This window comes from Paramisgurnus dabryanus, chromosome 21 (genome assembly GCF_030506205.2).
Source record: "Paramisgurnus dabryanus chromosome 21, PD_genome_1.1, whole genome shotgun sequence".
NCBI classification, from domain to species: domain Eukaryota; kingdom Metazoa; phylum Chordata; class Actinopteri; order Cypriniformes; family Cobitidae; genus Paramisgurnus; species Paramisgurnus dabryanus.
In genome coordinates this window covers 26017372-26038352 of record NC_133357.1, presented here as the reverse complement: position 1 = coordinate 26038352, position 20981 = coordinate 26017372, and the positions used below count along the sequence as shown (strand labels likewise).

Genomic DNA, 20981 nt, shown 5'->3' with positions numbered 1-20981 from the left:
ATCATTGGACTAGTTTTGATTGGCCATTGGGATGATTTCTATTAGGCAGATCTGGCAACCAGTTCCATTACGCCATGAAGATCAAGCGAGAGTAGACGGCAAACAGAAACTTACTTTCCTCCTCAACTGACAAAAATATGGTACAAGAAAAGGACACAATAAATAAAGAATCTTAGAAACGGTTATAAAAGATGTCTGGATCAAGAAATAGCTAAAAGCAGAAATTCCTACCCTACCTTTTAAAATGGCATACATGGAGTATTAATGTTGCAGAGAAACTGCAGAGAACTTTCAACAAAGCAAAACCCAACTAGAAACAAGTCATTTACCTCCTCAAGAATTCCACTGTAAGTGGATGCGCTTTGTTAATGCAATTATTTGTGTTTAAAAAGCTGTGATTTTTTGTCCACAGATGCTACTAATTGAGCTTAACTTGAATAGATTTTGGAATAAAACTTTAATAGATCAAAGATTGCAGATGGCTCACAAATGCTTACCTGTTTTGAGGCGTGAAGAGCTTAGACATTGCAGATCCTCGGCTAAGGATGCTAAAAGCATCTTTTGTGATGGACAGCGCCCCCTTGGTGAGATCCAGGGAGGCATTGAGCGCATCTTTAGTAACACCCTTGGTGGCATTTAGGGCACTGGACAGCTCCCCTTCCAGGCTGAAAGTAGAAGGTTGCCGAGAGAGTAATGCAGGGTTCCTGGGAGAAAGTGGAGAAGATTGGGCAGAGAGCTGAGCTTCGTCACCCTGAAACGTCTTTCCATCCATTCCCTCTTCAATGGCTTCACAAGCCTCCTCAACTGAACCCTCTTGCTCTTCATCCTCCTCCTGAACCATCGCTGCCCCGCTCCGACCCAGACCACTGTCCTCCTCACCGGGGTGGTGCAATGAGAGATCGGAGTCTGTCAGACTGGGAGTATCCGTTTCATCTGGAGACAGGACTTCCTCTTCTGGCTCACATACTGCAGGAGGAAGCAGCAGAGTCAGTTCCATGGCCTCCATCAAGAATGAGACGCATACTGCAGGGGAGTCTGCATGTGAACATTCCAAATGGCCCAAACTCTGGCCATCCTTGCTCAAGTCTCGGGCCAGTTGGGAGAGGTAGTCTTTCATCCTTAAAAGCGCTACAAACTGGTAGTGGTTGAGCCACATTTTGAAAGGAGTGATAGACTGGGCCAAGATATGGATGGAGGCCATAGGAGGCCTAACTAGTTCTTCTGTCTGGACTACTTGATCAGATAGTTTTTCCTTAATACCCGTTGATGAGACTGGGAGAGGGTCTTTAATAGAAATTGAGGAGAATTTTAGGTCTCTCTGTTCGCAAGAGTCTTTTCTGAAGGCAGTAGGGCGACACATCCACAAAGACAAGGCAAAGGGCTCCACAAAGGGGAGAGGTTTTCCCTTGAGCCCTCGACGAGCCCCTTCAAATCCCAGAGCCACTCGGGACAGACTGATTGACCAAATGTCCTGTGAGCGAGAGGGACGGCTGTCAATTAGAGATAGGTGGTCGTTTTCCAAAGAGTGTTGAAGAAATGCCAATGGAAGGGGATGGAGGATGCTCTGATCACGGGGGAAAGGTTGGCACAAAGTGGACTGAAAGAAGGGAGAGCTAGAAAAACAACTGTAGGTGCTGTTGAGGTCAGAGCGGGAACCGTGAGGACAGTGACGTGTGTTGCTTAGGACGATGTGAGGCAGACTGATGCTCAGTGACTGAGGGCGGTCTGGGTGATCCAAAATGGAAGACTCCAGAGGAACGATCACCTACAGAAAAACAGAAACTTATTTACAAAACACAAAATGATCTTTAGCATTTCGATTTGGTGACTCTATTGGTGCAGAAATTACTCACATGCTACACCGCTTTAATCACAAAAAAATTTAGTTCTAGTTAAAAGGGTAACTAGCCCCAAAAGATCGTTATGCTGCGTTTACACCAACCGCGGTAGAGGGGCAAGCGCAAGTGAATTTAATGTTAAAGGTATTGCGGAAGATTTTCTTTATCCGGGTGGATCATCAAGACTATTGGTCCTTCTAGGTGTCAATCAGGAATGTTGCGCAATTGCATTTTTTTAAAAAGTGGAGAAGGCGGTTCTTTTCTAAAATTCGAGAAAACTTCCGCTACACCTTTAAGTCAATGTGAAGACGAGTTGATGTGCGTCTGGAGGTCCTGCGGCGTGGATGAGGTGTGTAGCACGGCGGGGTAGACCCGTTTCCACCTTATTCGCGCGTCCAGTTCGCGGGAATGGCGCGAATTGAGCGCGGCACACGCAAATGGTGTTTTTTGTGCATTTTGCATTTCACGCAAATTTGCATCTGACGCCCGAGTTGGAAAATTTGAACATTGGCAGATTTTCGCGCCACGTTAACCAATCAGGAGCCTGCTTGCTACTGTGGCGGCAGCCCCGTCCGGAGTCACTCATTCAGCATGAAGGCTTGATATTGTCCGTGAGCAGTCACCCGGAGCTATACGACACAAGTTCTTATTTCTATAGAGGAGACAGGAATAAAAAGGACCTCGCTTGGAAGAGTGTCAGTGAGGACATTGGGCAACCTGGTAAGTTGTAATTCACATTTCACTTTTGAGTCACGTGACGTTTATCAACCTGCGCAGTTTATTTTCCCCCTATAGTAAGATGACTGAATACAAACCGGTAACTCTCTCGATAAATGCACAATCAACATCAGCCATCCTGGAAACAGACAAACGCATAGCACTTGCCCGTCCCACAAGAAGCAGATTTTGCCTCAGACGGACGTCAAATGTGATGCCTACTCAAACCCTGATGCGTTCTTCCAGCCACTGTCCGCTGCTACCGAACTACCACGATTTTTCAACACTAAGAAGGCACGACGCAACATGAAACTTCAAAAACTTTTTTATAGTAAACTCTGTGTACACAAACAATGTTCTCAATGCTTCATGTGTAGAGACCCAGGTGCTACTTCGAGCAAAGTATCATGTTGTGTCAAGCCTTCTTAGTGTTGTAAAAATAGCGATTTTGATGCTCACAACATATTGAAGGCATAGCTTCTAGTTCTTTTGCGACCACTTCAGGTACTCAAAATGGCGGAAGACAAGTTTAAGATGTGAGTGACGTCAGCTGATATTCATGAATAACGTAAAATCCTTTTTAAAGCATGTCAGATCTCTCAGTTTACCTTAAGCTGTGTTGCATCTAGGCGAATATCGATATGTTCATCACTTTTGCTGCTGTCCTGGAGATGGTAAAAAGCTTTGACCTGATCCAATGTCCTGTGTAGTCCTCGTGAGAACAGAGTCATCCAAAGTACACTTGGAGCATCCAAACACAGTTGTAGACCATTCAGCTGGCCATACAGGTTAGAGCAGGGTGCTTGTTGAATTAAGTGCAGACAGATAAAGAGTGAGATTTGTTTGCCGGCACAGAGAAGCATACAATTTCATCTTGTTATATATAACACGAGGATGTGTGTTTCAATAAATGATATGTTTTAACCATTGTGATTAATGAATGTCATGAAAAATGTTGCTAACAAACCAGGAAGTCCAGGGTTATCAGGAAAATAGTATTCTGTGAACTGCAGGTGAATAGCAGGCGAGTTATCTGGCAGATGCAAAGACTTGCGGTTACATGATAGAAGAGACTGCGTTCTCTTGCTGTGACGCCCCCCAGTTGACACCTATGATAACATAAGAGATATTAAAGGGGACAGAGAATTGAAAAAACATTTTTACCTTGTCTTTGTTGAATAATGGTAGTCTACCCACATTCACAAACATACAAAAAGTGCTAAACATGCTAAACATCTCAGTATCATAGAAATTGCTCTTTTAGAAATGTCAACCAGAAAACGGCCCAATCTGAAAAACTGATGCTTATGACATCACAGGCATCTAACTGCCCCTCCACTTTAAAATAATTGGCTACATTTTTTGAGTTGCACCAAGTCAGCCAATCAGTAATGAGATTGCAAGTTAAGCCAGTAGGGGGAGCCAAATAGGTGCAAAACCACTTGTTTAAAATCCCCCACCCTAATAGAGCTATCTGAGAGAGGTTTTTAGGAAGCTTCTAAGGCATTACAGACCCAAACAAAAAAATTTTGTCTACATGTCACATCACAGAACAAGGATAAATACTCTGTTCAATCATGCTATGTCACCTTTAAGCATACAAAAAACTTGTAAAGACATAGATGCTTGTGCCCTATAAATCTCTTTATTTTGTCACTTCGGTGAGCATTAGTCACGTTAAATGCATTGATGCAATTGCTTTCCCTTGTCATTAACAGAAACTTAACAATGTTTATTTTTACACTCTTGTCGGCCTCGTACACACTGCAAACTTTCGGGAGTGACAACCGCATTTAAATGCGGGAGTTAATCCCCTAAATGATCATTCCATATGTGTACGGAACAAGACTTCGGAAACTGTGGTGATTGACACAGATAGCAATGTTTTGCCATCTTGCATGGTTATCATTCACAGTTTTGACCAAAATAATATTACAGCATTATTTTTTGCAATAAACCACCATCTTGCTGTTGTGTGTTGTATGTATTCGTGAGGCTGCTCCACAGAGCGCTGTCTTGCAGTGTTGCAAGGTCCTCGTCTTTTTACTACTTATATACCGTTGTGGCGCTTAACCATTTATGGCTTTTGGCTCATGAAGCGATCAAGTTTTTGGTGTTAATAAAGTGTGAAGGTGCCGGTCCCAATATTTTGATCTTTGGGGTAAAGCATTTGGATTTATTTCGGTTTATCATTGGATTTTTCTTGTTCATTGTATTTTTTTGTGCAAGATCTGGCAACATTAGTAAGCAAACGCTCGTGCCTCTGTCTATTTTCTGCACTGCATCAACAAAAGACTTTCTCCCCATTCTAGGCATTTATTTTTTCAAAAGAGAGACCTGTCATGTCCATGATACACATTGAAATATTTCATTAACAACTGATTTGTTCATTTTGGTCATGTACACACTATGCAGAGTTTCTTTAAATGGGATTGTTACTACCTGCATTTTGCGGGAGTTAATTCGGTTGTAGAATGTGGTTGTCAGTCCCGTAAATTACAGAAGTGTGTGTGTACAGAACATGATTAAGCACTAAAAATGATCTGTGTACTGAAATATTGCATGCCCATTTTATCTCTGCAAAACTGTACTGATATATCATATTCGTAGAGATGGTCAAGGATTGTTGCGTAGTGTATTTGTCCTATAGCATGCGTATACTTGTGAAAAGAGGTATGAGACCTGATGGATGTCCATATCATCGACACGGAGCACCATACAGCTGGAGCGGAGTCTCTTCAGGGGGGATACGGCTGCTGAACCCCGCCGTGAGGTCTGACCTCGTTCAGGGCTAAAATTTGACAAGTGTTCCACATCTGCTTAAACAAAATATAAAAGAACCTACTCATTTTTCAGTAACATGTTCAAAATAGCCTTGAAAATAACTTGAATACAGAGCTATAATTGGATGAGTAAAATATTGCAGTCAAGTTTACCTTTGTTGACTTTTTTGGCTGAAGAATTTTTAGCAGATAACGGTGTTTCTGAATAAGGTCCAGGGATACCCGAATCCTCCACTCTCCTCTGAAACTCCTGTAATAGTTTGGCCACCCACTGCGCACGAGACTCCATCGCCCCACAGTGACGCTCCCAGTGCCGACAGTCATCACCTGTACAGTAAGCACCACATAACTAAACAACACACCTGCATATCTGCCTTTCAAAACATCAAGCAGAATATCAAAGGATATATCAGGAAGTATATTTTTAATTGGAAGTATGCTATGAGGAATGTCCTGGTTCCTTACCTGGTCTGTGGAAAGGGTAGTAATCAAAGCCTAACTTCCGGAAAGTCAGTTGCATTGCACCCAGGGTGCCTGGAGGCGGAGTATCATCTATGTGTGGAGGTCAGATCACATGAATGTGTCATTTTTACAGTATGATGATAATGCTAATGGTAATGAGGTTAAAAAAACGGACCCAAAATTTTGACACCATTTACTCACCCTCATATCGTTCTAAACCTCTACAACAACAAATTGATAAAATCGATAAAAATAATTGAAATCAGTTGGTCTGAGACGTCACATGCTCTCGCAGCAACGTCGGACAGGGCGGCCACACTTGAGCTATACGCTTATAATTAAAGTCAGCGAGCTGCCTGTGCAAAATCAGGCACAGTTTACAGCTGCACGTTTATCGGGCGCTTCTTCTTCTCACCACGCAACCAACTTGGTTAAAAGCAAGGCAGCGTTGCCAGGTCCTCTGCCTTTTGGTGAAGTTCTGAATTGGGTTACTTATAAACTGTTTTTGCAGGTTGATGGAGAAAATTGGCATCCACTATTGATTATGCTCCAAGCCACAAGTAAAACGGTCTAACCCCGTGTCTCTACGATGTTCTGATGCAGAGATATAAGACTTTTTTATTCTGTTGCTAGTAGGGATGTAACGATTAACCGTGCAAATGCGCGTTTTCTCATTGAATGAATTTGAATGAATTACGGTGAAATCCAGGCACATCCGAACGCCAGGGGGCGCTCTCGTGCAGAAACTCCCTTTGTGCCACTGAAGAAGTACCATTACAAACGCTATTACAGGAAATGTCTACATGAATATTTATATCGCTGTAAAGAATATTTTAAATTATTTTGTTTAACGAGTGTTGCTTTTTTAAATGCACGTTATAAACGACTCCGACTCATAATGACTTTAGATTGATAAGGACTTCCTACTGACCAAATGCCGTAGTAAACGCAAAAGCTGTGCATGAAACAAAGAATCGCAGCCTTGCAATTCAGATTCGGTTTCAGACAGGCATTTTAAATGGGACACACGATTAATCGTTACACCCTTGTTGCTAGGGTGCAAACTGAATTTTGTTTGAAACTACGTGTGGTCGAGTAAATGATAACAAAAGCTTCAGTTTGGAGCAAACTGAAATGCAAAAGTCTTAATGGTGACTGAATCAAGTTCCTTACCAGGATCTGAAGAGCTATCATTGCAGATATGCAGATCAAGACGGGAAATGAAAGTGTGGTAGGAGGATTCTTTGACATCATGGAGGTCAAAATACTGGGCCGGTGTGCTGGGGGTGCCGGCGGCAGGGGAGGGAGGAGCTTCAGTCAACAGAGAGTGAACTCCAGGAGAGGGAGGGGCAGTCTGATGCACAAACACAATGAGACATGTAAGCCTTTTTTACACAGAGATTATGAAAATTACATGGAAATGCATCCGGTATTTGTCAAGGATCATTTGATTTTTGGTTCATTCACACTGCAAATGATTTTCCAAAATCATATACCGTAAAGATCCCATAAAGACATGTAATTAAAGTCCTGCACTTCGTAGGTTTTTTCACAGGATCCCAGAACTTTTATGGGACGTGTTTGTGTTAACACAAAAATAAATTTTCTGGGACCAAAGTGCTGTATGAATGGGGTTACAGTAGGTCAATAAGATCTGGTCATGAAATAAGGTCAATGAGAACAACAGGCTTAACGTTCAAGACCAAATAACTGATGACCAGCAATTGAAATAGAATGGGTTGACCTTGGGCTTGATAATTCTTGAGATGTAATATTTTATAAAGGGCTTATAACGTATTTACTTTAAGACAATTTGGTCTAAAGGTCACAATGAACTGAAAATCTTTAGGATGTTTGCTTAAAGGCTGAGTCATGCAACATGGAGCTGCAAATTTACAGCACGGAAATGTTACTGAGTATATCTAGCTCAGAGACAGCAAGAACTTGATAAGCAGCAGGACGTTTTTAAAAAGCCTTTTTACAATTAAAACTGAAATGATGAAAAAAATGGAAAATAGACTTTTTGCAAGCAGGATTTTAACTTGCATTTTCTGTCTGAGCACCAGGGCTCCAAATTTGTGGGAACATTTTTAAAACTGCTATGTTTACATTGTTGATGTTTTTTGGACAGATAAATACCAAATAAACATAAGGAAACCAATTATTACAAAAGTAAATAAAAAATATATGGACAATCATGCAAGACAAATCAAAATCATTCATCATCATTCTGAAATTTCATTTTAAGTTTGAATGTGCTTTTAGGAAAGAGTTGAATGGAGAATGTGGCACCTGTAGTGTCTCAGCAGCCATGCTCTTCCTCTGCTGGGCAGATTTCTCCATGGCTTCACTTAAAGACTTGGCGTAATGGATGATGGCTTTAAGCTGGGAGTCTGTCAGAACCCACAACAGGTCATCCAATATGAACATCAGCTTGGACGCCAATACATTACAGTCCTTCACCTGAATTGAAAATAGATCAGCACATGATTCATTCCTTAAGGTTCCTTCTGTTGTGATGCTACTAAAAAAGTAGAAAACTTATAAACTACTACAACAGATGTATGTATGTGCTTAAATTCACTAACACACAATATCAAATGTTAAAACATCAAATTGGTATGACAAATCAATGAGAACACACTACAAAAGAGGTCAAGGTGTTTTTGCATCTTATCCGGTCTCAATAACTGCATCTCATTTTAAATGCTGCGTCCTCCGGTGGTTGCATTTGTTTATCGCATAGGGCAGAGCGGGGTAAGTTGTCACACTGTTCATAACTTCCACACTAGAGGCTCTATCTCAAAAATCAAATAGCCACTTTGTGTGAAGACTTCTTCTATAGTCAACTTTGCTCTAATCTGACGTTAGCACAATTGACTTATTTTTTTGGCTTAAAAAGAAAAAAAATTTGCACTTAAAATTTTATGCAGTACAACTTTGTCAGGTATGAATATTAAAAATTATTATTTTGCACAAAAGAGAGGAGACAATAATGTGTTTTTTGAAACTTTAGCTGACGTGCTATGTTGAGCTAACCCTGAGATTTAGCCAACATTAGCACACATGCCAGTTTGGGGCAAGTTGTCATGTGCTCAAGTTATCAACAGCCTAATAAAGGAGTATCCACTCCATTTTCACTCCTATTAAGTAGTGGATAAATGGATCTGACGCTGACACTCTGGAAAGTTATGTAATTGAGCCCTATTGTGGAATATGATAAAATACTGCTTGGAGTATCATGGAAGTGCAGATAGAACAAACACCTACCCTGCGTTTAAGAGCAATCCGTATTCGGCCTTGATTGGTAATGAGACGGAGTGGCATGCTGCCCAGATCCTGCTCCTCACTCTCTATTGCATCTGCCTCAATGCGCAGACTCTGCCAGTTGATCTCTTTAAATGTTAAGACCTGCAGACAACCAAAGACAGTTTAAGAGGGAGATATAGCACCTGCTGAAAAACTGGCTTATTGGAAAAGACTTTAGCTTGGTTTTTTTTTTGGCTCTATAACATTCATGAACAAACATGAAAATCTAAAAGCATAAAAGTAAAAAACTTTGAAGCATGCATATAAAAATCTAGAACATGTTTTATAAGATGCAAATAAATGGGGTAATTCTGATTGACTGAAGAAAAACAGACTGAATAAATATAAACTGCACTGACGTCACTTTTGTCAGGGCAATGTTTTGTGTCACTGGACAGCTTAACCCTTGGTGTCTGAGGCAAGTAGTGCTGTACATTAGAGAGCAGGAGATTTAATCTTTAGTGTAATTTATCTGTAATCTAACTGAATTATGGTCTGAGAGGGCCCTCAGTTAGATGATCTGGCAACCTCAATACCAGTGGCGGCTGGTCAATAGAGGCCGTTACCCTTGCTGCCTCACACAAAAAATAGTAAAACTATTATTATTTTGTAAATTATATAAATGTAATAATGAAATAAACGAAAGTAAATATGACATCAAATTTACCCAATCAGCATTCTTAAATCTGATCGGAGATGGGCAAGTTTTCTTTTGCCCCAAACTGCTAAATTCAGGAGTGAATGATAGGAGCACATATTTTTTTACTACGTGACGCAGCCGTATTCCAGGAAATCTCCTTCAATGTCTGTTTGGGAAGAGAATTTTGGCAAAAAAACTCAAGGTAAGAGCTGGATCTAGATCAATTTGACCGTTCCCAATGCTTATGGTTCTCTACCGTTCTTCTTAAACAAGGGGTTGTGTACACGTGGATCCTTAAATATTTTACTACGACTATAGTTTTACTACAAATAAAACCTTAAATCTATTTTTGCTACAGTAGTAAAACTGTGGTTATACAAATAGTAATCAATCCACCTTAAAACATGTTACTACACTTTTACCTTAGTAAAATCATGGCAGTTTAAAGCATTTTAGTATAAAATGTGCATTTTCTCACACGAGATGCCCGAATTTAACAAAAATCAGTACTCAAAAGAAGTTCTAATATGAAACATCATCGGACAAATGCTAAATAAATTCTAATATGAAATAAGTAAAATCATAAACCATATGCTCTTGTGATAACTTGTAAATAAATAGGAATATACAAATTACTCATTTCATAATCAGAAACAACTGCAAACCAATTAATTAAAGATAAATATGAAAATATTTTTCTATTATTGATATAGTGTTTTTGTTAAATATACCAGTTCCCTGTGTAACTTTGTTTAACCCTCCTGAATTTTCCAAAACTCTTAACTTTTAAAATAATATTTAATTAATAAATTTTTGTTTATAACGCATTAACATTAAAATTAATTTTAAAGTCACACATTTTATTGACGTGCAATTAATGCAATTCTGTTCGACCCTTGGCTTAGCCCGTTGTTGGATAAATTGAGACGCAGCCTTAGACAGTAAATGTGACCTGTCTAAATAAGTCGGAATGCGCACAATATAATTATGATCTACTTTTGAGGCAATATTATTTTGGTTGAAATATAGGTTTTCACAAAAATAAGAAAATTAAGCCCTCATCTAGCGATCCTAATTCTCAAAATAGTGAAAATTATCTTAATTTGTACTCTTTCTCAGAGGTGTACCATCCTAAATGCTCAACCAATACAAAAGATGAATTTCCATCCACTAAGATTTTGGTTTTAAAACATGCAGGAATTAGAAAATAAAGTGCAGGACTTGCTGACACATCTAAAGCATGCACACAGGGGCGTGACCCTGATATAAGAACACACAGACAGAATTACAGTTTTAAAGTACAGTTTTAACTAATAATAAACATACATTTGCGTATATGACCCATATTTGTCTACGGCCATGTTGATTAGAGTATTAAAAACGTAAAAAGTGTTCAATTTATATAAATATAGAACAGAGGAAAATTTTATGCGATTAAGTTGTAATTCAACTTCAAGTTAAAGGCAGGATAGGCAGGAATTATCTAAAAAAAAACGTTACAAATTTGTTTAAACTGTCTTTATATACCAATACATAATTAAAATGTAAATACTCTGAAAAAGAGGGTATAAAACTCGAGACAGCTAATTATTTCCATTCGGGACGAAACAAATGATTGGCTTGCGCGACTATCACTCTCTCTCGTGACAATGGCACCACCCCTGTTGCTATGGGATCTGGCCACACATGTGCACACCCAATTGATTTGAACGTACATGAGGCACTTTAGGAAGAGCAAAAGTACGACAGAGAAAGAGCATTCAGAAATCACAGTACCTGCATATGCAGACAGCGAAGGCAAACGGGGCAAAAAAAGGGATAAACGAAAAAAATCAAACGAGAGTAAATATCGCATGGCTTTTCCTCGAGTCGACGATGCGGTAGCGGTATTGTCTCCGTAGTGTAGTCCTCATCAGAGTCAACAATGCTTTCATCACTGAAACTCTTACATGCAGAACGACACCGTATATGTTATGAATCTTTCACGAAATTCACCTTCATCACAGTGTAACTGATGGTAATGAAAAAAAACTTCAATGCAATCTTAGCTTTGTCTTATAAATATAACTAGCTCATTTGTTACCGAATCAAACAAAATATATTTTAAACTTCACCAGTATCGATATGCTAGCTTGATAGTGAGTACTAAAAGCCATCCTATTTGTTCATATTCATAGTGATAAAGTTAGGTGTATTATTACATGTGATTGTGAGATGATGTTACTACATGCACTGCGCCTCCCTGCTCGTCTGAGGTAAATGCTTCTCCCAGCAGAGCCGGTCGGCGTTGCACGTTCATGTGTTTTGGGGGCGTGGCTTTAGAAGAAACCCAGAAGGGAGGGGGTGGAGTGAATGGAATAATGAGCTGTGTTTAAAACAGTCGTGAGAGGTCTACAGACACTCGATTTTTATACTCTCTTTTTCAGAGTAATTACATTTTACTTATGTATTGGTATATAAAGACAGTTTAAACAAATTTGTAAAAATGTTTTTTAGATAATTCCTGCCTATCCTGCCTTTAACTCATGACAATCACATGATTAATCTAGATTTAATATTTTAACTGATTGCCAGCCTTATTTCAAATGCAATAATACTACAACCCCAAAACAGAAAAAGTTGGGACACAGTAGAAATTGTGAGTAAAAAAGGAATGGAATAATTTACAAATCTCATAAACTTATATTTTATTCACAGTAGAATATAAATAACATATCAAATGTTGAAAGTAAGATATTTTGAAATGTCATGCCAAATGTTGGCACATTTTGCATTTCATGAGAGCTACACATTCCAAAAAAAGTTGGGACAGGTAGCAATAAGAGGCCAGAAAATTTTAATGTACATATAAGGAACAGTTGAAAGACCAATTTGCAACTTATTAAGTCAATTGGCAACATGATTGGGTATAAAAAGAGCCTCTTAGAGTGGCAGTGTCTCTCAGAGGTCAAGATGGGCAGAGAATCACCAATTCCCCCAATGCTGCTGCGAAAAAATAGTTTTCTGAGTTTCTCAGAGAAAAAATGCAATGAGATTGAAGTTATCATCATCTACAGTGCATAATATCATCCAAAGATTCAGAGAATCTGGAACAATCTCTGTGCGTAAGGGTCAAGACCGGAAAACCATACTGGATGCCCGTGATCTTCAGGCCCTAAGACAGCACTGCATCACATACAGGAATGCTACTGTAATGGAAATCATAACATGGGCTCAGGAATACTTCCAGAAAACACTGTCAGTGAACACAATCCACTGTGTCATTCGCCGTTGCCAGCTAAAACTCTGTAGGTCAAAAAAGAAGCCATATCTAAGCATGACCCAGAAGCGCAGGTGTTTTCCCTGGGCAACGCTCATTTAAAATGGACTTTGGTAAAGTGGGAAACTGTTCTGTGGTCCAACGAATCAAAATTTGAAGTTCTTTTTGTAAAACTGGGACGCCATTTCATCCGGACTAAAGAGGACAATGACAACCCAAGTTGTTATTAGAGCTCTTTTTAGAAACCTGCATCTCTGATGGTATGGGGTTGCATGAGTGCGTGTGGCATGGTCAGCTTACACATCTGGAAAGGCACCATCAATGCTGAAAGGTTTATCCAAGTTCTAGATACATATGATCCCATTCAGACGTCGTCTCTTTCAGGGAAGACCTTGCATTTTCCAACATGACAATGCCAGACCACATAGTGCATCAATTACAACATCAAGACTGCATAGAAGAAGGATCTGAGTACTGAAATGGCCAGCCTGCAGTCCAGATCTTTCACCCAAAGAAAAGATTTGGTGAATCATAAAGCGGAAGATGCGACAAAGAAGACCTAAGACAGTTGAACAACTAGAAGTCTGTTTTAGACAAGAATGGGACAACATTCCTATTCCTAAACATTGGTCCTCCTCCAGCTGTTCCTTTTATCTACATTTAACTTTTCTGGCCTCTTATTGCTACCTGTCCCAACTTTTTTTTGGAATGTGTAGCTCTCATGAAATCCAAAATGAGCCAATATTTGGCATGACATTTCAAAATATCTTACTTTCTACATTTGATATGTTATCTATATTCTACTGTGAATAAAATATAAGTTTATGAGATTTGTAAATTATTCCATTCCTTTTTTACTCACAACTTTTTCTGTTTTGGGGTTGTACATTATGATGTGTATAAGAGAGCTTTCTATATATAATTTTTGCCTACAGCGCCACCCTTAAGCTAATTTGTGTAAGGACACTAAACGTCTGGCAAAAATATGTTCAGTTTGTAAATGTAAAACTTATAGTTTGTTGCGCCCCCTCCCCAAATCAGTGCAAATAAAAGCATTATTTTTTTATTAGGAATTTGGCAGAAATGTTGTCGGTAGATAACAGAAAGAAACAAAAATTATAGTCTTACTTAAATGCATACAGCTATATAGTAGATTTAGAAAATGAAAATAATCTTAAGAGTTTAATAAAGAGAGAAAATTAAGTTAAGAGAGAATAAAGTTAATTTTATACCTTTGTATTTTTTATAGTCTAATGAGTTTTCAATTACTCTTTTGACTCACAATTTACACCAGCTTTATCTATAGTTAAGCTAACTGAAACCAGGTACTAATATTTGTGATATGGGTCTATTTCTGTACCTCTCCTCTTTTGGGATGTGTGATGCGGGTGTTACGTAGGTCAGTCTTCTGCCACTTGGGATTGAGACTGCAGCCCTGGAGCTGCCAGAGCTCAAATGAGGCATGGAAAGCTCGGGCTTGCACTTTAATAATAATGGAGTTGATGATTACAGACATTCCCTCTACGACTTTCTCGGCAAAGCCATACTCACTGCAAAGATAACAAACACAACAGGAACATCCATCAGAAAGACTTTAATAAACAACAGGACCAGACATTATGGTTCGGTCTTTCAGGTCAAAGTCCAATGCTAGGTTTATCTAGATGGGTGTAGCTATGCAGGTGGCTTTCTGAGTTGTTGATTGGAGTTTTTTCCCAATATGTTTGGTAAGAAAACACTGGCTGGTTGTTACGTGTTTATGGGTGGTTGCTTGAGTGACTAATGTCCAAAATGGAGAGTGCAGTGCATCGGATGTTGTAACTCTACTGTGTTATATGACTGTGCTAAAAATATGCCAATATGTTGTAACTAAATGTAGCAATGCCAATGTTTTTTTCATCTACATAAAGCAAGATGCATTGTTAAACTACGTGAAGGAGAGGATGATTTATGTGTACATTAGGTTTCTGTTCAACAAGCTCCTATATTTCCTCACTTAAATAGAAAATTCACTTCTGTGTCCCAAATCAAAGGCGTGACTGAATGCAAGTAAGGCCGTTATTAGGGCCCAATTAAGGCTGTGACGTGGCAGTTTTTTACCAATTTTATGTTTCTAAAAATGGTTAATTTGATACACTGTTGGTTAATTTCATCTATATCAATATTTACTGAAATAAAATTTAATTTTGCCTGGTTCCAAATGTATTTTAATAAGTCAAAAACGTCTCTGCTGTAGGCTGGACCACGTCATTTCAGTTTGCTTCATGAACTTCAAAGACTGCGTCCTTTCAGCCTAAAATTCAGCCTTTGAATTGGGACACAGCTTATAAAAGGAAGATAATTCTGACCTTTGACCTGCAGTTATAGCAATAGGGGAGGGACCATTAGGGGGACGGGGTTCCTCACAGGTCATCATTTCAACTTCTACTTTGTCCAGGAACTTCAAAGAAAAAAAGAAACAGAAGTTACATCACTTAAAAATAAGATACAGTTTATAACAAGGTTCAAAAAGGTGTTTCTATAGGTTAAAGGTGGGGTGCACGATCTCTGAAAGCCAATGTTGACATTTGAAATCACCTAAACAAACACGCTTCTACCCCAATCGAATCTGGACCTTCTTTAGAAAGACCCATCCCACACATACGCCGGCAACAATGTCAGTTAGTAGACACGCCCCTTATTGATGATTGGCTACAAGTGTGTTTTGGTACCCGGCCCGACTCCCTTTTCCAAAGCGTTTCTCAAAAATCGTGCACCCCACCTTTAACTGCAGCTAGCCAATTAATGTTAGATTACATTAGCAGGTTACCCACCTAATACACGTTAATAGTAGGGATGCACCGATAGTTTTTTTTGGGCCGATACCAATTTAAACAGACAACTTCTGGCCGATACCGATATTAAACACTTGTATACAATACTATACAGTTGGTCTATTAGCTAGTATATTTCTGCATCAAATTATTTTTACTGAACATGGATTGGATCTGATTAACATTCAACTGACCAACATAATAAGAGAGGCACAAATTAAGCTAAAACAAATATAATAAGACAGCATGACAACCTTCAAAGGTGGTTTTTGCTATTCAGCATTTATTTTATTAACAACATTAACTCATTTTTTTTTTTTACATATAATGGATTTCTTTATGCAGTTAATTAATAAACAATCGGTATCGGCCTTTCTCGTGCTATTGCCGATATGCCGATGGTTTCAAATTCATCAAAAATCAGCCTAAAATATCGGCGGCCGATACATCGGTGCATCACTAGTTAATAGGTAAGTTGAAGCATTAGTAAACAAATTACAGCAGTTTTTTCAGATAAGAATATAAAAAGTTTTCAAGTTCATTGTATTTTAATAAGATTTAATGCATTGGATTGGTTAATATTTTGGAACTAAAATTGAGAAAACTATTTGGAACATTTTTAAAACTAGGGTGCTCAAAATAATGCAGTCCTTTTTGCAAATCATTCATCCCATAGAAAACCACAATAACAAAAAAGTTGTAAATTAAAGGGTATGTTTGCAGAAGTGAAGGCAGGCAGATGTCTTCATTGAAATAGAGAGACTGATGGGACATGATGAAAAAGGGGACATTAATGGGAAGATTCTTACCAAACATATTGGGCTGGTCTTCAATTTTGTCCACTGTATCTGGTGGGGAAAGAAAGAGACAAATCAAAGATATATTCAGTTTCCTTAAATCTGTGACCCTCAAATCCTCATAAATTCTTATTCATATGCATTTAGGAAACATACCCTGCCACCATAGGGCACCACCAGTTATCACTTTAGTTAATTTAGTTACTTTCAGCTGCTGCTTAATGCAAAGATGCAAAAAAAAAAAGAGTACCAAGTAAGTTTTGGGTTGTGATTTCTCCCTTCTATGGGGAAGTGAGAGTGCAACCGAGTAAGGAGGACAGAGGACAGGTGCGAGCAGAGGGGAAAAATGTAATCAAAACTAATTCAAATTAGTTCATACATTTGGTAAAATTGCCCCCTCTTCTTTCAAACTCTTTTTACTTTGCAAAATTGAATCATCAGATTGACTCGAACACATTAAGCTACTTACCTAACATTATAACATTATGCCATTGTGCCTGGGACCAAATGGCAAGCATCATGTTTTTTTTATAATAGAATAAAATACAATGCTCTGTTGGTGCATAACAATGAAAAGGCCCCGGGGCTCCTTCCACCCTACCCGTATAGCAGCTTTATTGCAGTAGACGCGTGTGACGGCCAGCCAGGTGGGCAGATCCAGCATGTTCTGAAGGACTTCCTCATCCAGTTCCAGGTTGGACAGCTGGCCCTCTCCCTTCAGCGTGCTCAGGTTTATCTTATCCGGGGAGAGGTTCTTAGTAAACCTGAACATAGCAAAAGCAAATGCTGTTAGACTATATTTCAAATTATATCATTGTAAAAGCTTTATAACCCATGCCTTCTAATTTGTGAGCTTAGTATAATGCTATTCAGTTTGAGCACAACACAAATGAACTTTAATACAGACTTAACAACTAAAACCAGCCAATAATTGTACTTTGTGGCGTAATGCTCCGTACTACACACCAAACGCGAAGCATCACGTTCCTCGCTTTAGATTACTCGCGGGATGTAACTTTGTGTCATGCTATTTTTTAACTTGTGCAAAGACGCAAAAAGAGTGTGTTTTCGGGGCAATCACACCACCCAATTAGCTTCATTTGCATTGGCCCGTATGAGTTCATGTCTATTTCTTTGTATGTAATTTACTTGCGCAAATCGTCAAATTCACTTTTGGTGTGTACGCCACATAAGGGTTATTCATTGTGACTGTGCAGTGTGACCAAATCTTTCAAACATGGTAAGGAGCGTCACATTTCCAGCTGACGTCATTCAGGCCAATCATAACGTACAGATTAGCTGGCCAATCAGGGAAAGAGTGCTTTTCAAATCAATGAGTTTTGTACAAAATCAGTGTGTTTCAGAAAGAGAGGGAAATCTGGAGCTACAAAAATGTACGGTAAGGGGAAAAGAATGTGTATTTTGAACCATAAACCACGCAAACACATTGTATTATACCAAATACACAAAATAATGTTTTTTTTTTTTTAGCTATGAAATAGGTGCCCTTTAATAACAGTAAGCACATCCTATTTTACATGCAATGTTTCATTCCATTCCAACCTCTTGTGATAATGAATGCGATATTGCCTAGCATGTCAGTGAACTACAGCTTTATGTAGTAAATGCCGATCCATCTGAAAGCAAGGGATGGTGATTTACTATTAAAGCTCACATAACACACGCTGTTTCTGCATTTCTGATGTTAATCTGGAGTACCTATAGAGTAGTATAAAATCCTTTATATATCCAAAGAGTCTTTAGTTAAATCAGCTTTACTGCTTTTTTCCGATAACGTACGAAAAAATGAAGAAGGAGGAGTTACTACCGCAGGAGGAGCTAGTATGAGTCATGCAACAATACAACACTTATAACTTATGATTCACCACATGTTCGTGTCATTTATAAAATATGCACGCATCTATTTCCAACATAAGACAGACGTATCACTTACCTCATGCAACTCATGACCCGGTTGGGACTTTTCAATGAAATCCAGCGCATCAAACACACAAGCTGCTATCCTGGATAATAAACTATATACATTGTTTTCATAAGGCTGGCTTTCTTCTCCTTACACCCAAAAACACACTTCTTCTTTCGTGCCATTGTTGACTTTTGAAATTAAACTAAGCATGTCGCGTGATGTGATGTTTGTCTCCTGCTGATTGGCGGGTGGGTGAGGTTTTCCAGGGGAAGTGCCCATATAAAGAAGTGATACGTATAGAAACCCCTGAAACATCAGCTGGACACGTAATCGAAGAAAATAGTATACGAACCCTGGCGAAGTGCATTCGGCACAGAAATACTTTGTAAGACGACCAACTGCTTTTTTGACACTTTGCCTATGTTTAGCATGAGGAAACAACTCTATAACTGTGTTTATAAGTCAGAATGCTTGAAATACCATTGAACCACCCCTTTAATGAAGGAACCGGCTTTACTAATGAGATGCGCATGACAATCCCATACAACATATCACCCAGCCCTATTATTTAGCATGAACGTAAGAATGTAAACGCACTCAGTCACTGACTAACTGTTACTAATAAGATTACAAGAGGCCTGCAGTAAACCCACGGGAGTGTTACTAACCCCTGCCCTTAAAACCTGCGATCATCCCACACTTAACCACATCTAATATTAATGCACCACAGCTATAATAATAATAATAATACAGCAGGGTCACAGACTCACAAGTGTTTAATGGATTTTAACAGGTCAGACATCAGAAACGTGATTTGTAAACATTTAGCCTACGCTGTCATTTAAATATAACAAACACAACAAATATATTATTTGTTCAACATTTCTCAGATATATGATTTGGAGGATGTACTTCTAATTGTCAGGTCGATGTATAAAAGGGGTGTAATAATACACCAATGCCATGGTTCGGTTCACATGACGGTTTTTAAGCCATGGTTCGGTTTTCTTTGCTGTTAGGGCAGGGCTCAAGTTACAGATTGCAGCTTAATAAGACTTGATCTGACTTGCACATCTTTTGACAGTTTGATGATCCTCTAATAATTAATTAATCTTAACCTTTAGCCAGAGTGGTATCAGGTGAGAGAGGAATTCTTATTTTAGACAGTGTTCCCACACCTTAGTTAACTTCAAATGCAAGGACCTTTCAAGGACTTTCCAGGTCCAATACCCTTAAATTCAAGGACTAAATGTGGGGACACATTTCAAGTGAGAGCAAGGTTACATCGGGTTACCTTTTAAGATACATTGTTACAGTTCACTTTTGAAGGAACTCGTGCTGCGTCACTGCGGTGACACTTTGGGGACGCCTCCAGGTGTAAGTGCGTCTGAATGTGTATATCAAATCAACCAATGATGAGGCTTAACGACAATGACAGGGTGAAATGCAGTGTCAATGCAATGTTTTAAATATTTATAATATGATATAATGTTAAAGGTATAGCGGAAGATTTTCTTTTTCCAGATGGATAATCAAGACCATCCAGTTGTCAATCATTCTGGTGATATGTTGACCGTAAGGCCGTCGTACATGCTCGTCCCTAGGTTCACCTTCTGCACATGCCCACTTTCAGGTGTATATGTGTGGTGGGCTACGGTTTCAGCCATTCATTGAAGCTCGCATTCTCACCGTGTTTTTTCAAAATGTCTGCGGGTCACAAGAGAAAAAGTGTCTACGAATTGTATGACAAGAAGAGAAAGGCCTCTAAAGAAAGAAACAAGACCAGAGTGTTTTTGGGAGACTATTTCACACACTGGCGTGCGCTAAAAGCACAGGTTGGGCTTCCCACGCAAAGTTTCTACTCGACAGGTAAAGTTTGTCATGCTATTTGTAGAAATCCATTTAAAATCACTGCTAGTAAAAGTTGATGTAAGCTTTGATTAGCGATGCTAGCCCTGGCACAAGTCATGAACCGCGAAGACACGGTAAACATGCTGACAGGAACTTGTAAACAGAGCAAAGAAAAGAATTAGGCACGTGCATGCTCTCTCTCGGGCACACGTTTAATAGGCGTTTAATTATTTTTTGGGCAATTAAAGGTGCAGTGTGTAAATTTTAGCGGCATCCAGTGGTGAGGTTGCGAAATGCAACCAACGGCTCATTCCACTGCTCACCCCTCGTTTTGAAACGCATAAAGAAGCTATGGTACACGCCTCTGGAAAAACATGTAATTGACAGAGTTAGTTACAACTTAGTAAAAAAATATTGTCCGTTAAGGGTTTCTGTAGAAACATGGCGGCACAAAATGGCGACTTCCACGAAAGGGGACCCTCCGTGTATGTAGATAAAAACGTCTCATTCTTAGGTAATAAAAACATAACAGTTCATTAAAAAAGGTCTTTATACACCCCAGATAAAATATAATTTTGTATTTTA

The 20981-nt window shown here is 39.0% G+C and overlaps 1 protein-coding gene across 3 annotated transcripts in view; it reads right to left on the bottom strand.

Moving 5' to 3' along the window:
- The window catches only part of bltp3a (bridge-like lipid transfer protein family member 3A), a 35156-nt gene that overhangs the window by 12755 nt on the left and 1420 nt on the right, over nucleotides 1-20981 (bottom strand). For all 3 annotated transcript variants that reach the window (XR_012335587.1, XM_065286413.2, XM_065286414.2), the window contains exons 2-14: nucleotides 17220-17382; nucleotides 16631-16669; nucleotides 15357-15448; nucleotides 14369-14558; nucleotides 9071-9211; nucleotides 8093-8263; nucleotides 6974-7154; nucleotides 5804-5890; nucleotides 5492-5665; nucleotides 5238-5371; nucleotides 3523-3664; nucleotides 3164-3357; nucleotides 498-1765 (exon numbers count right to left, since the gene is read on the bottom strand). Coding sequence is in view for 2 of the 3 variants with exons in the window: in XM_065286413.2 (XP_065142485.1) it covers nucleotides 498-1765; nucleotides 3164-3357; nucleotides 3523-3664; nucleotides 5238-5371; nucleotides 5492-5665; nucleotides 5804-5890; nucleotides 6974-7154; nucleotides 8093-8263; nucleotides 9071-9211; nucleotides 14369-14558; nucleotides 15357-15448; nucleotides 16631-16669; nucleotides 17220-17382 (2976 nt within the window). In the remaining variant the exon portion in view is untranslated. The remainder of the gene's footprint in view (nucleotides 1-497; nucleotides 1766-3163; nucleotides 3358-3522; nucleotides 3665-5237; nucleotides 5372-5491; nucleotides 5666-5803; nucleotides 5891-6973; nucleotides 7155-8092; nucleotides 8264-9070; nucleotides 9212-14368; nucleotides 14559-15356; nucleotides 15449-16630; nucleotides 16670-17219; nucleotides 17383-20981) is intronic.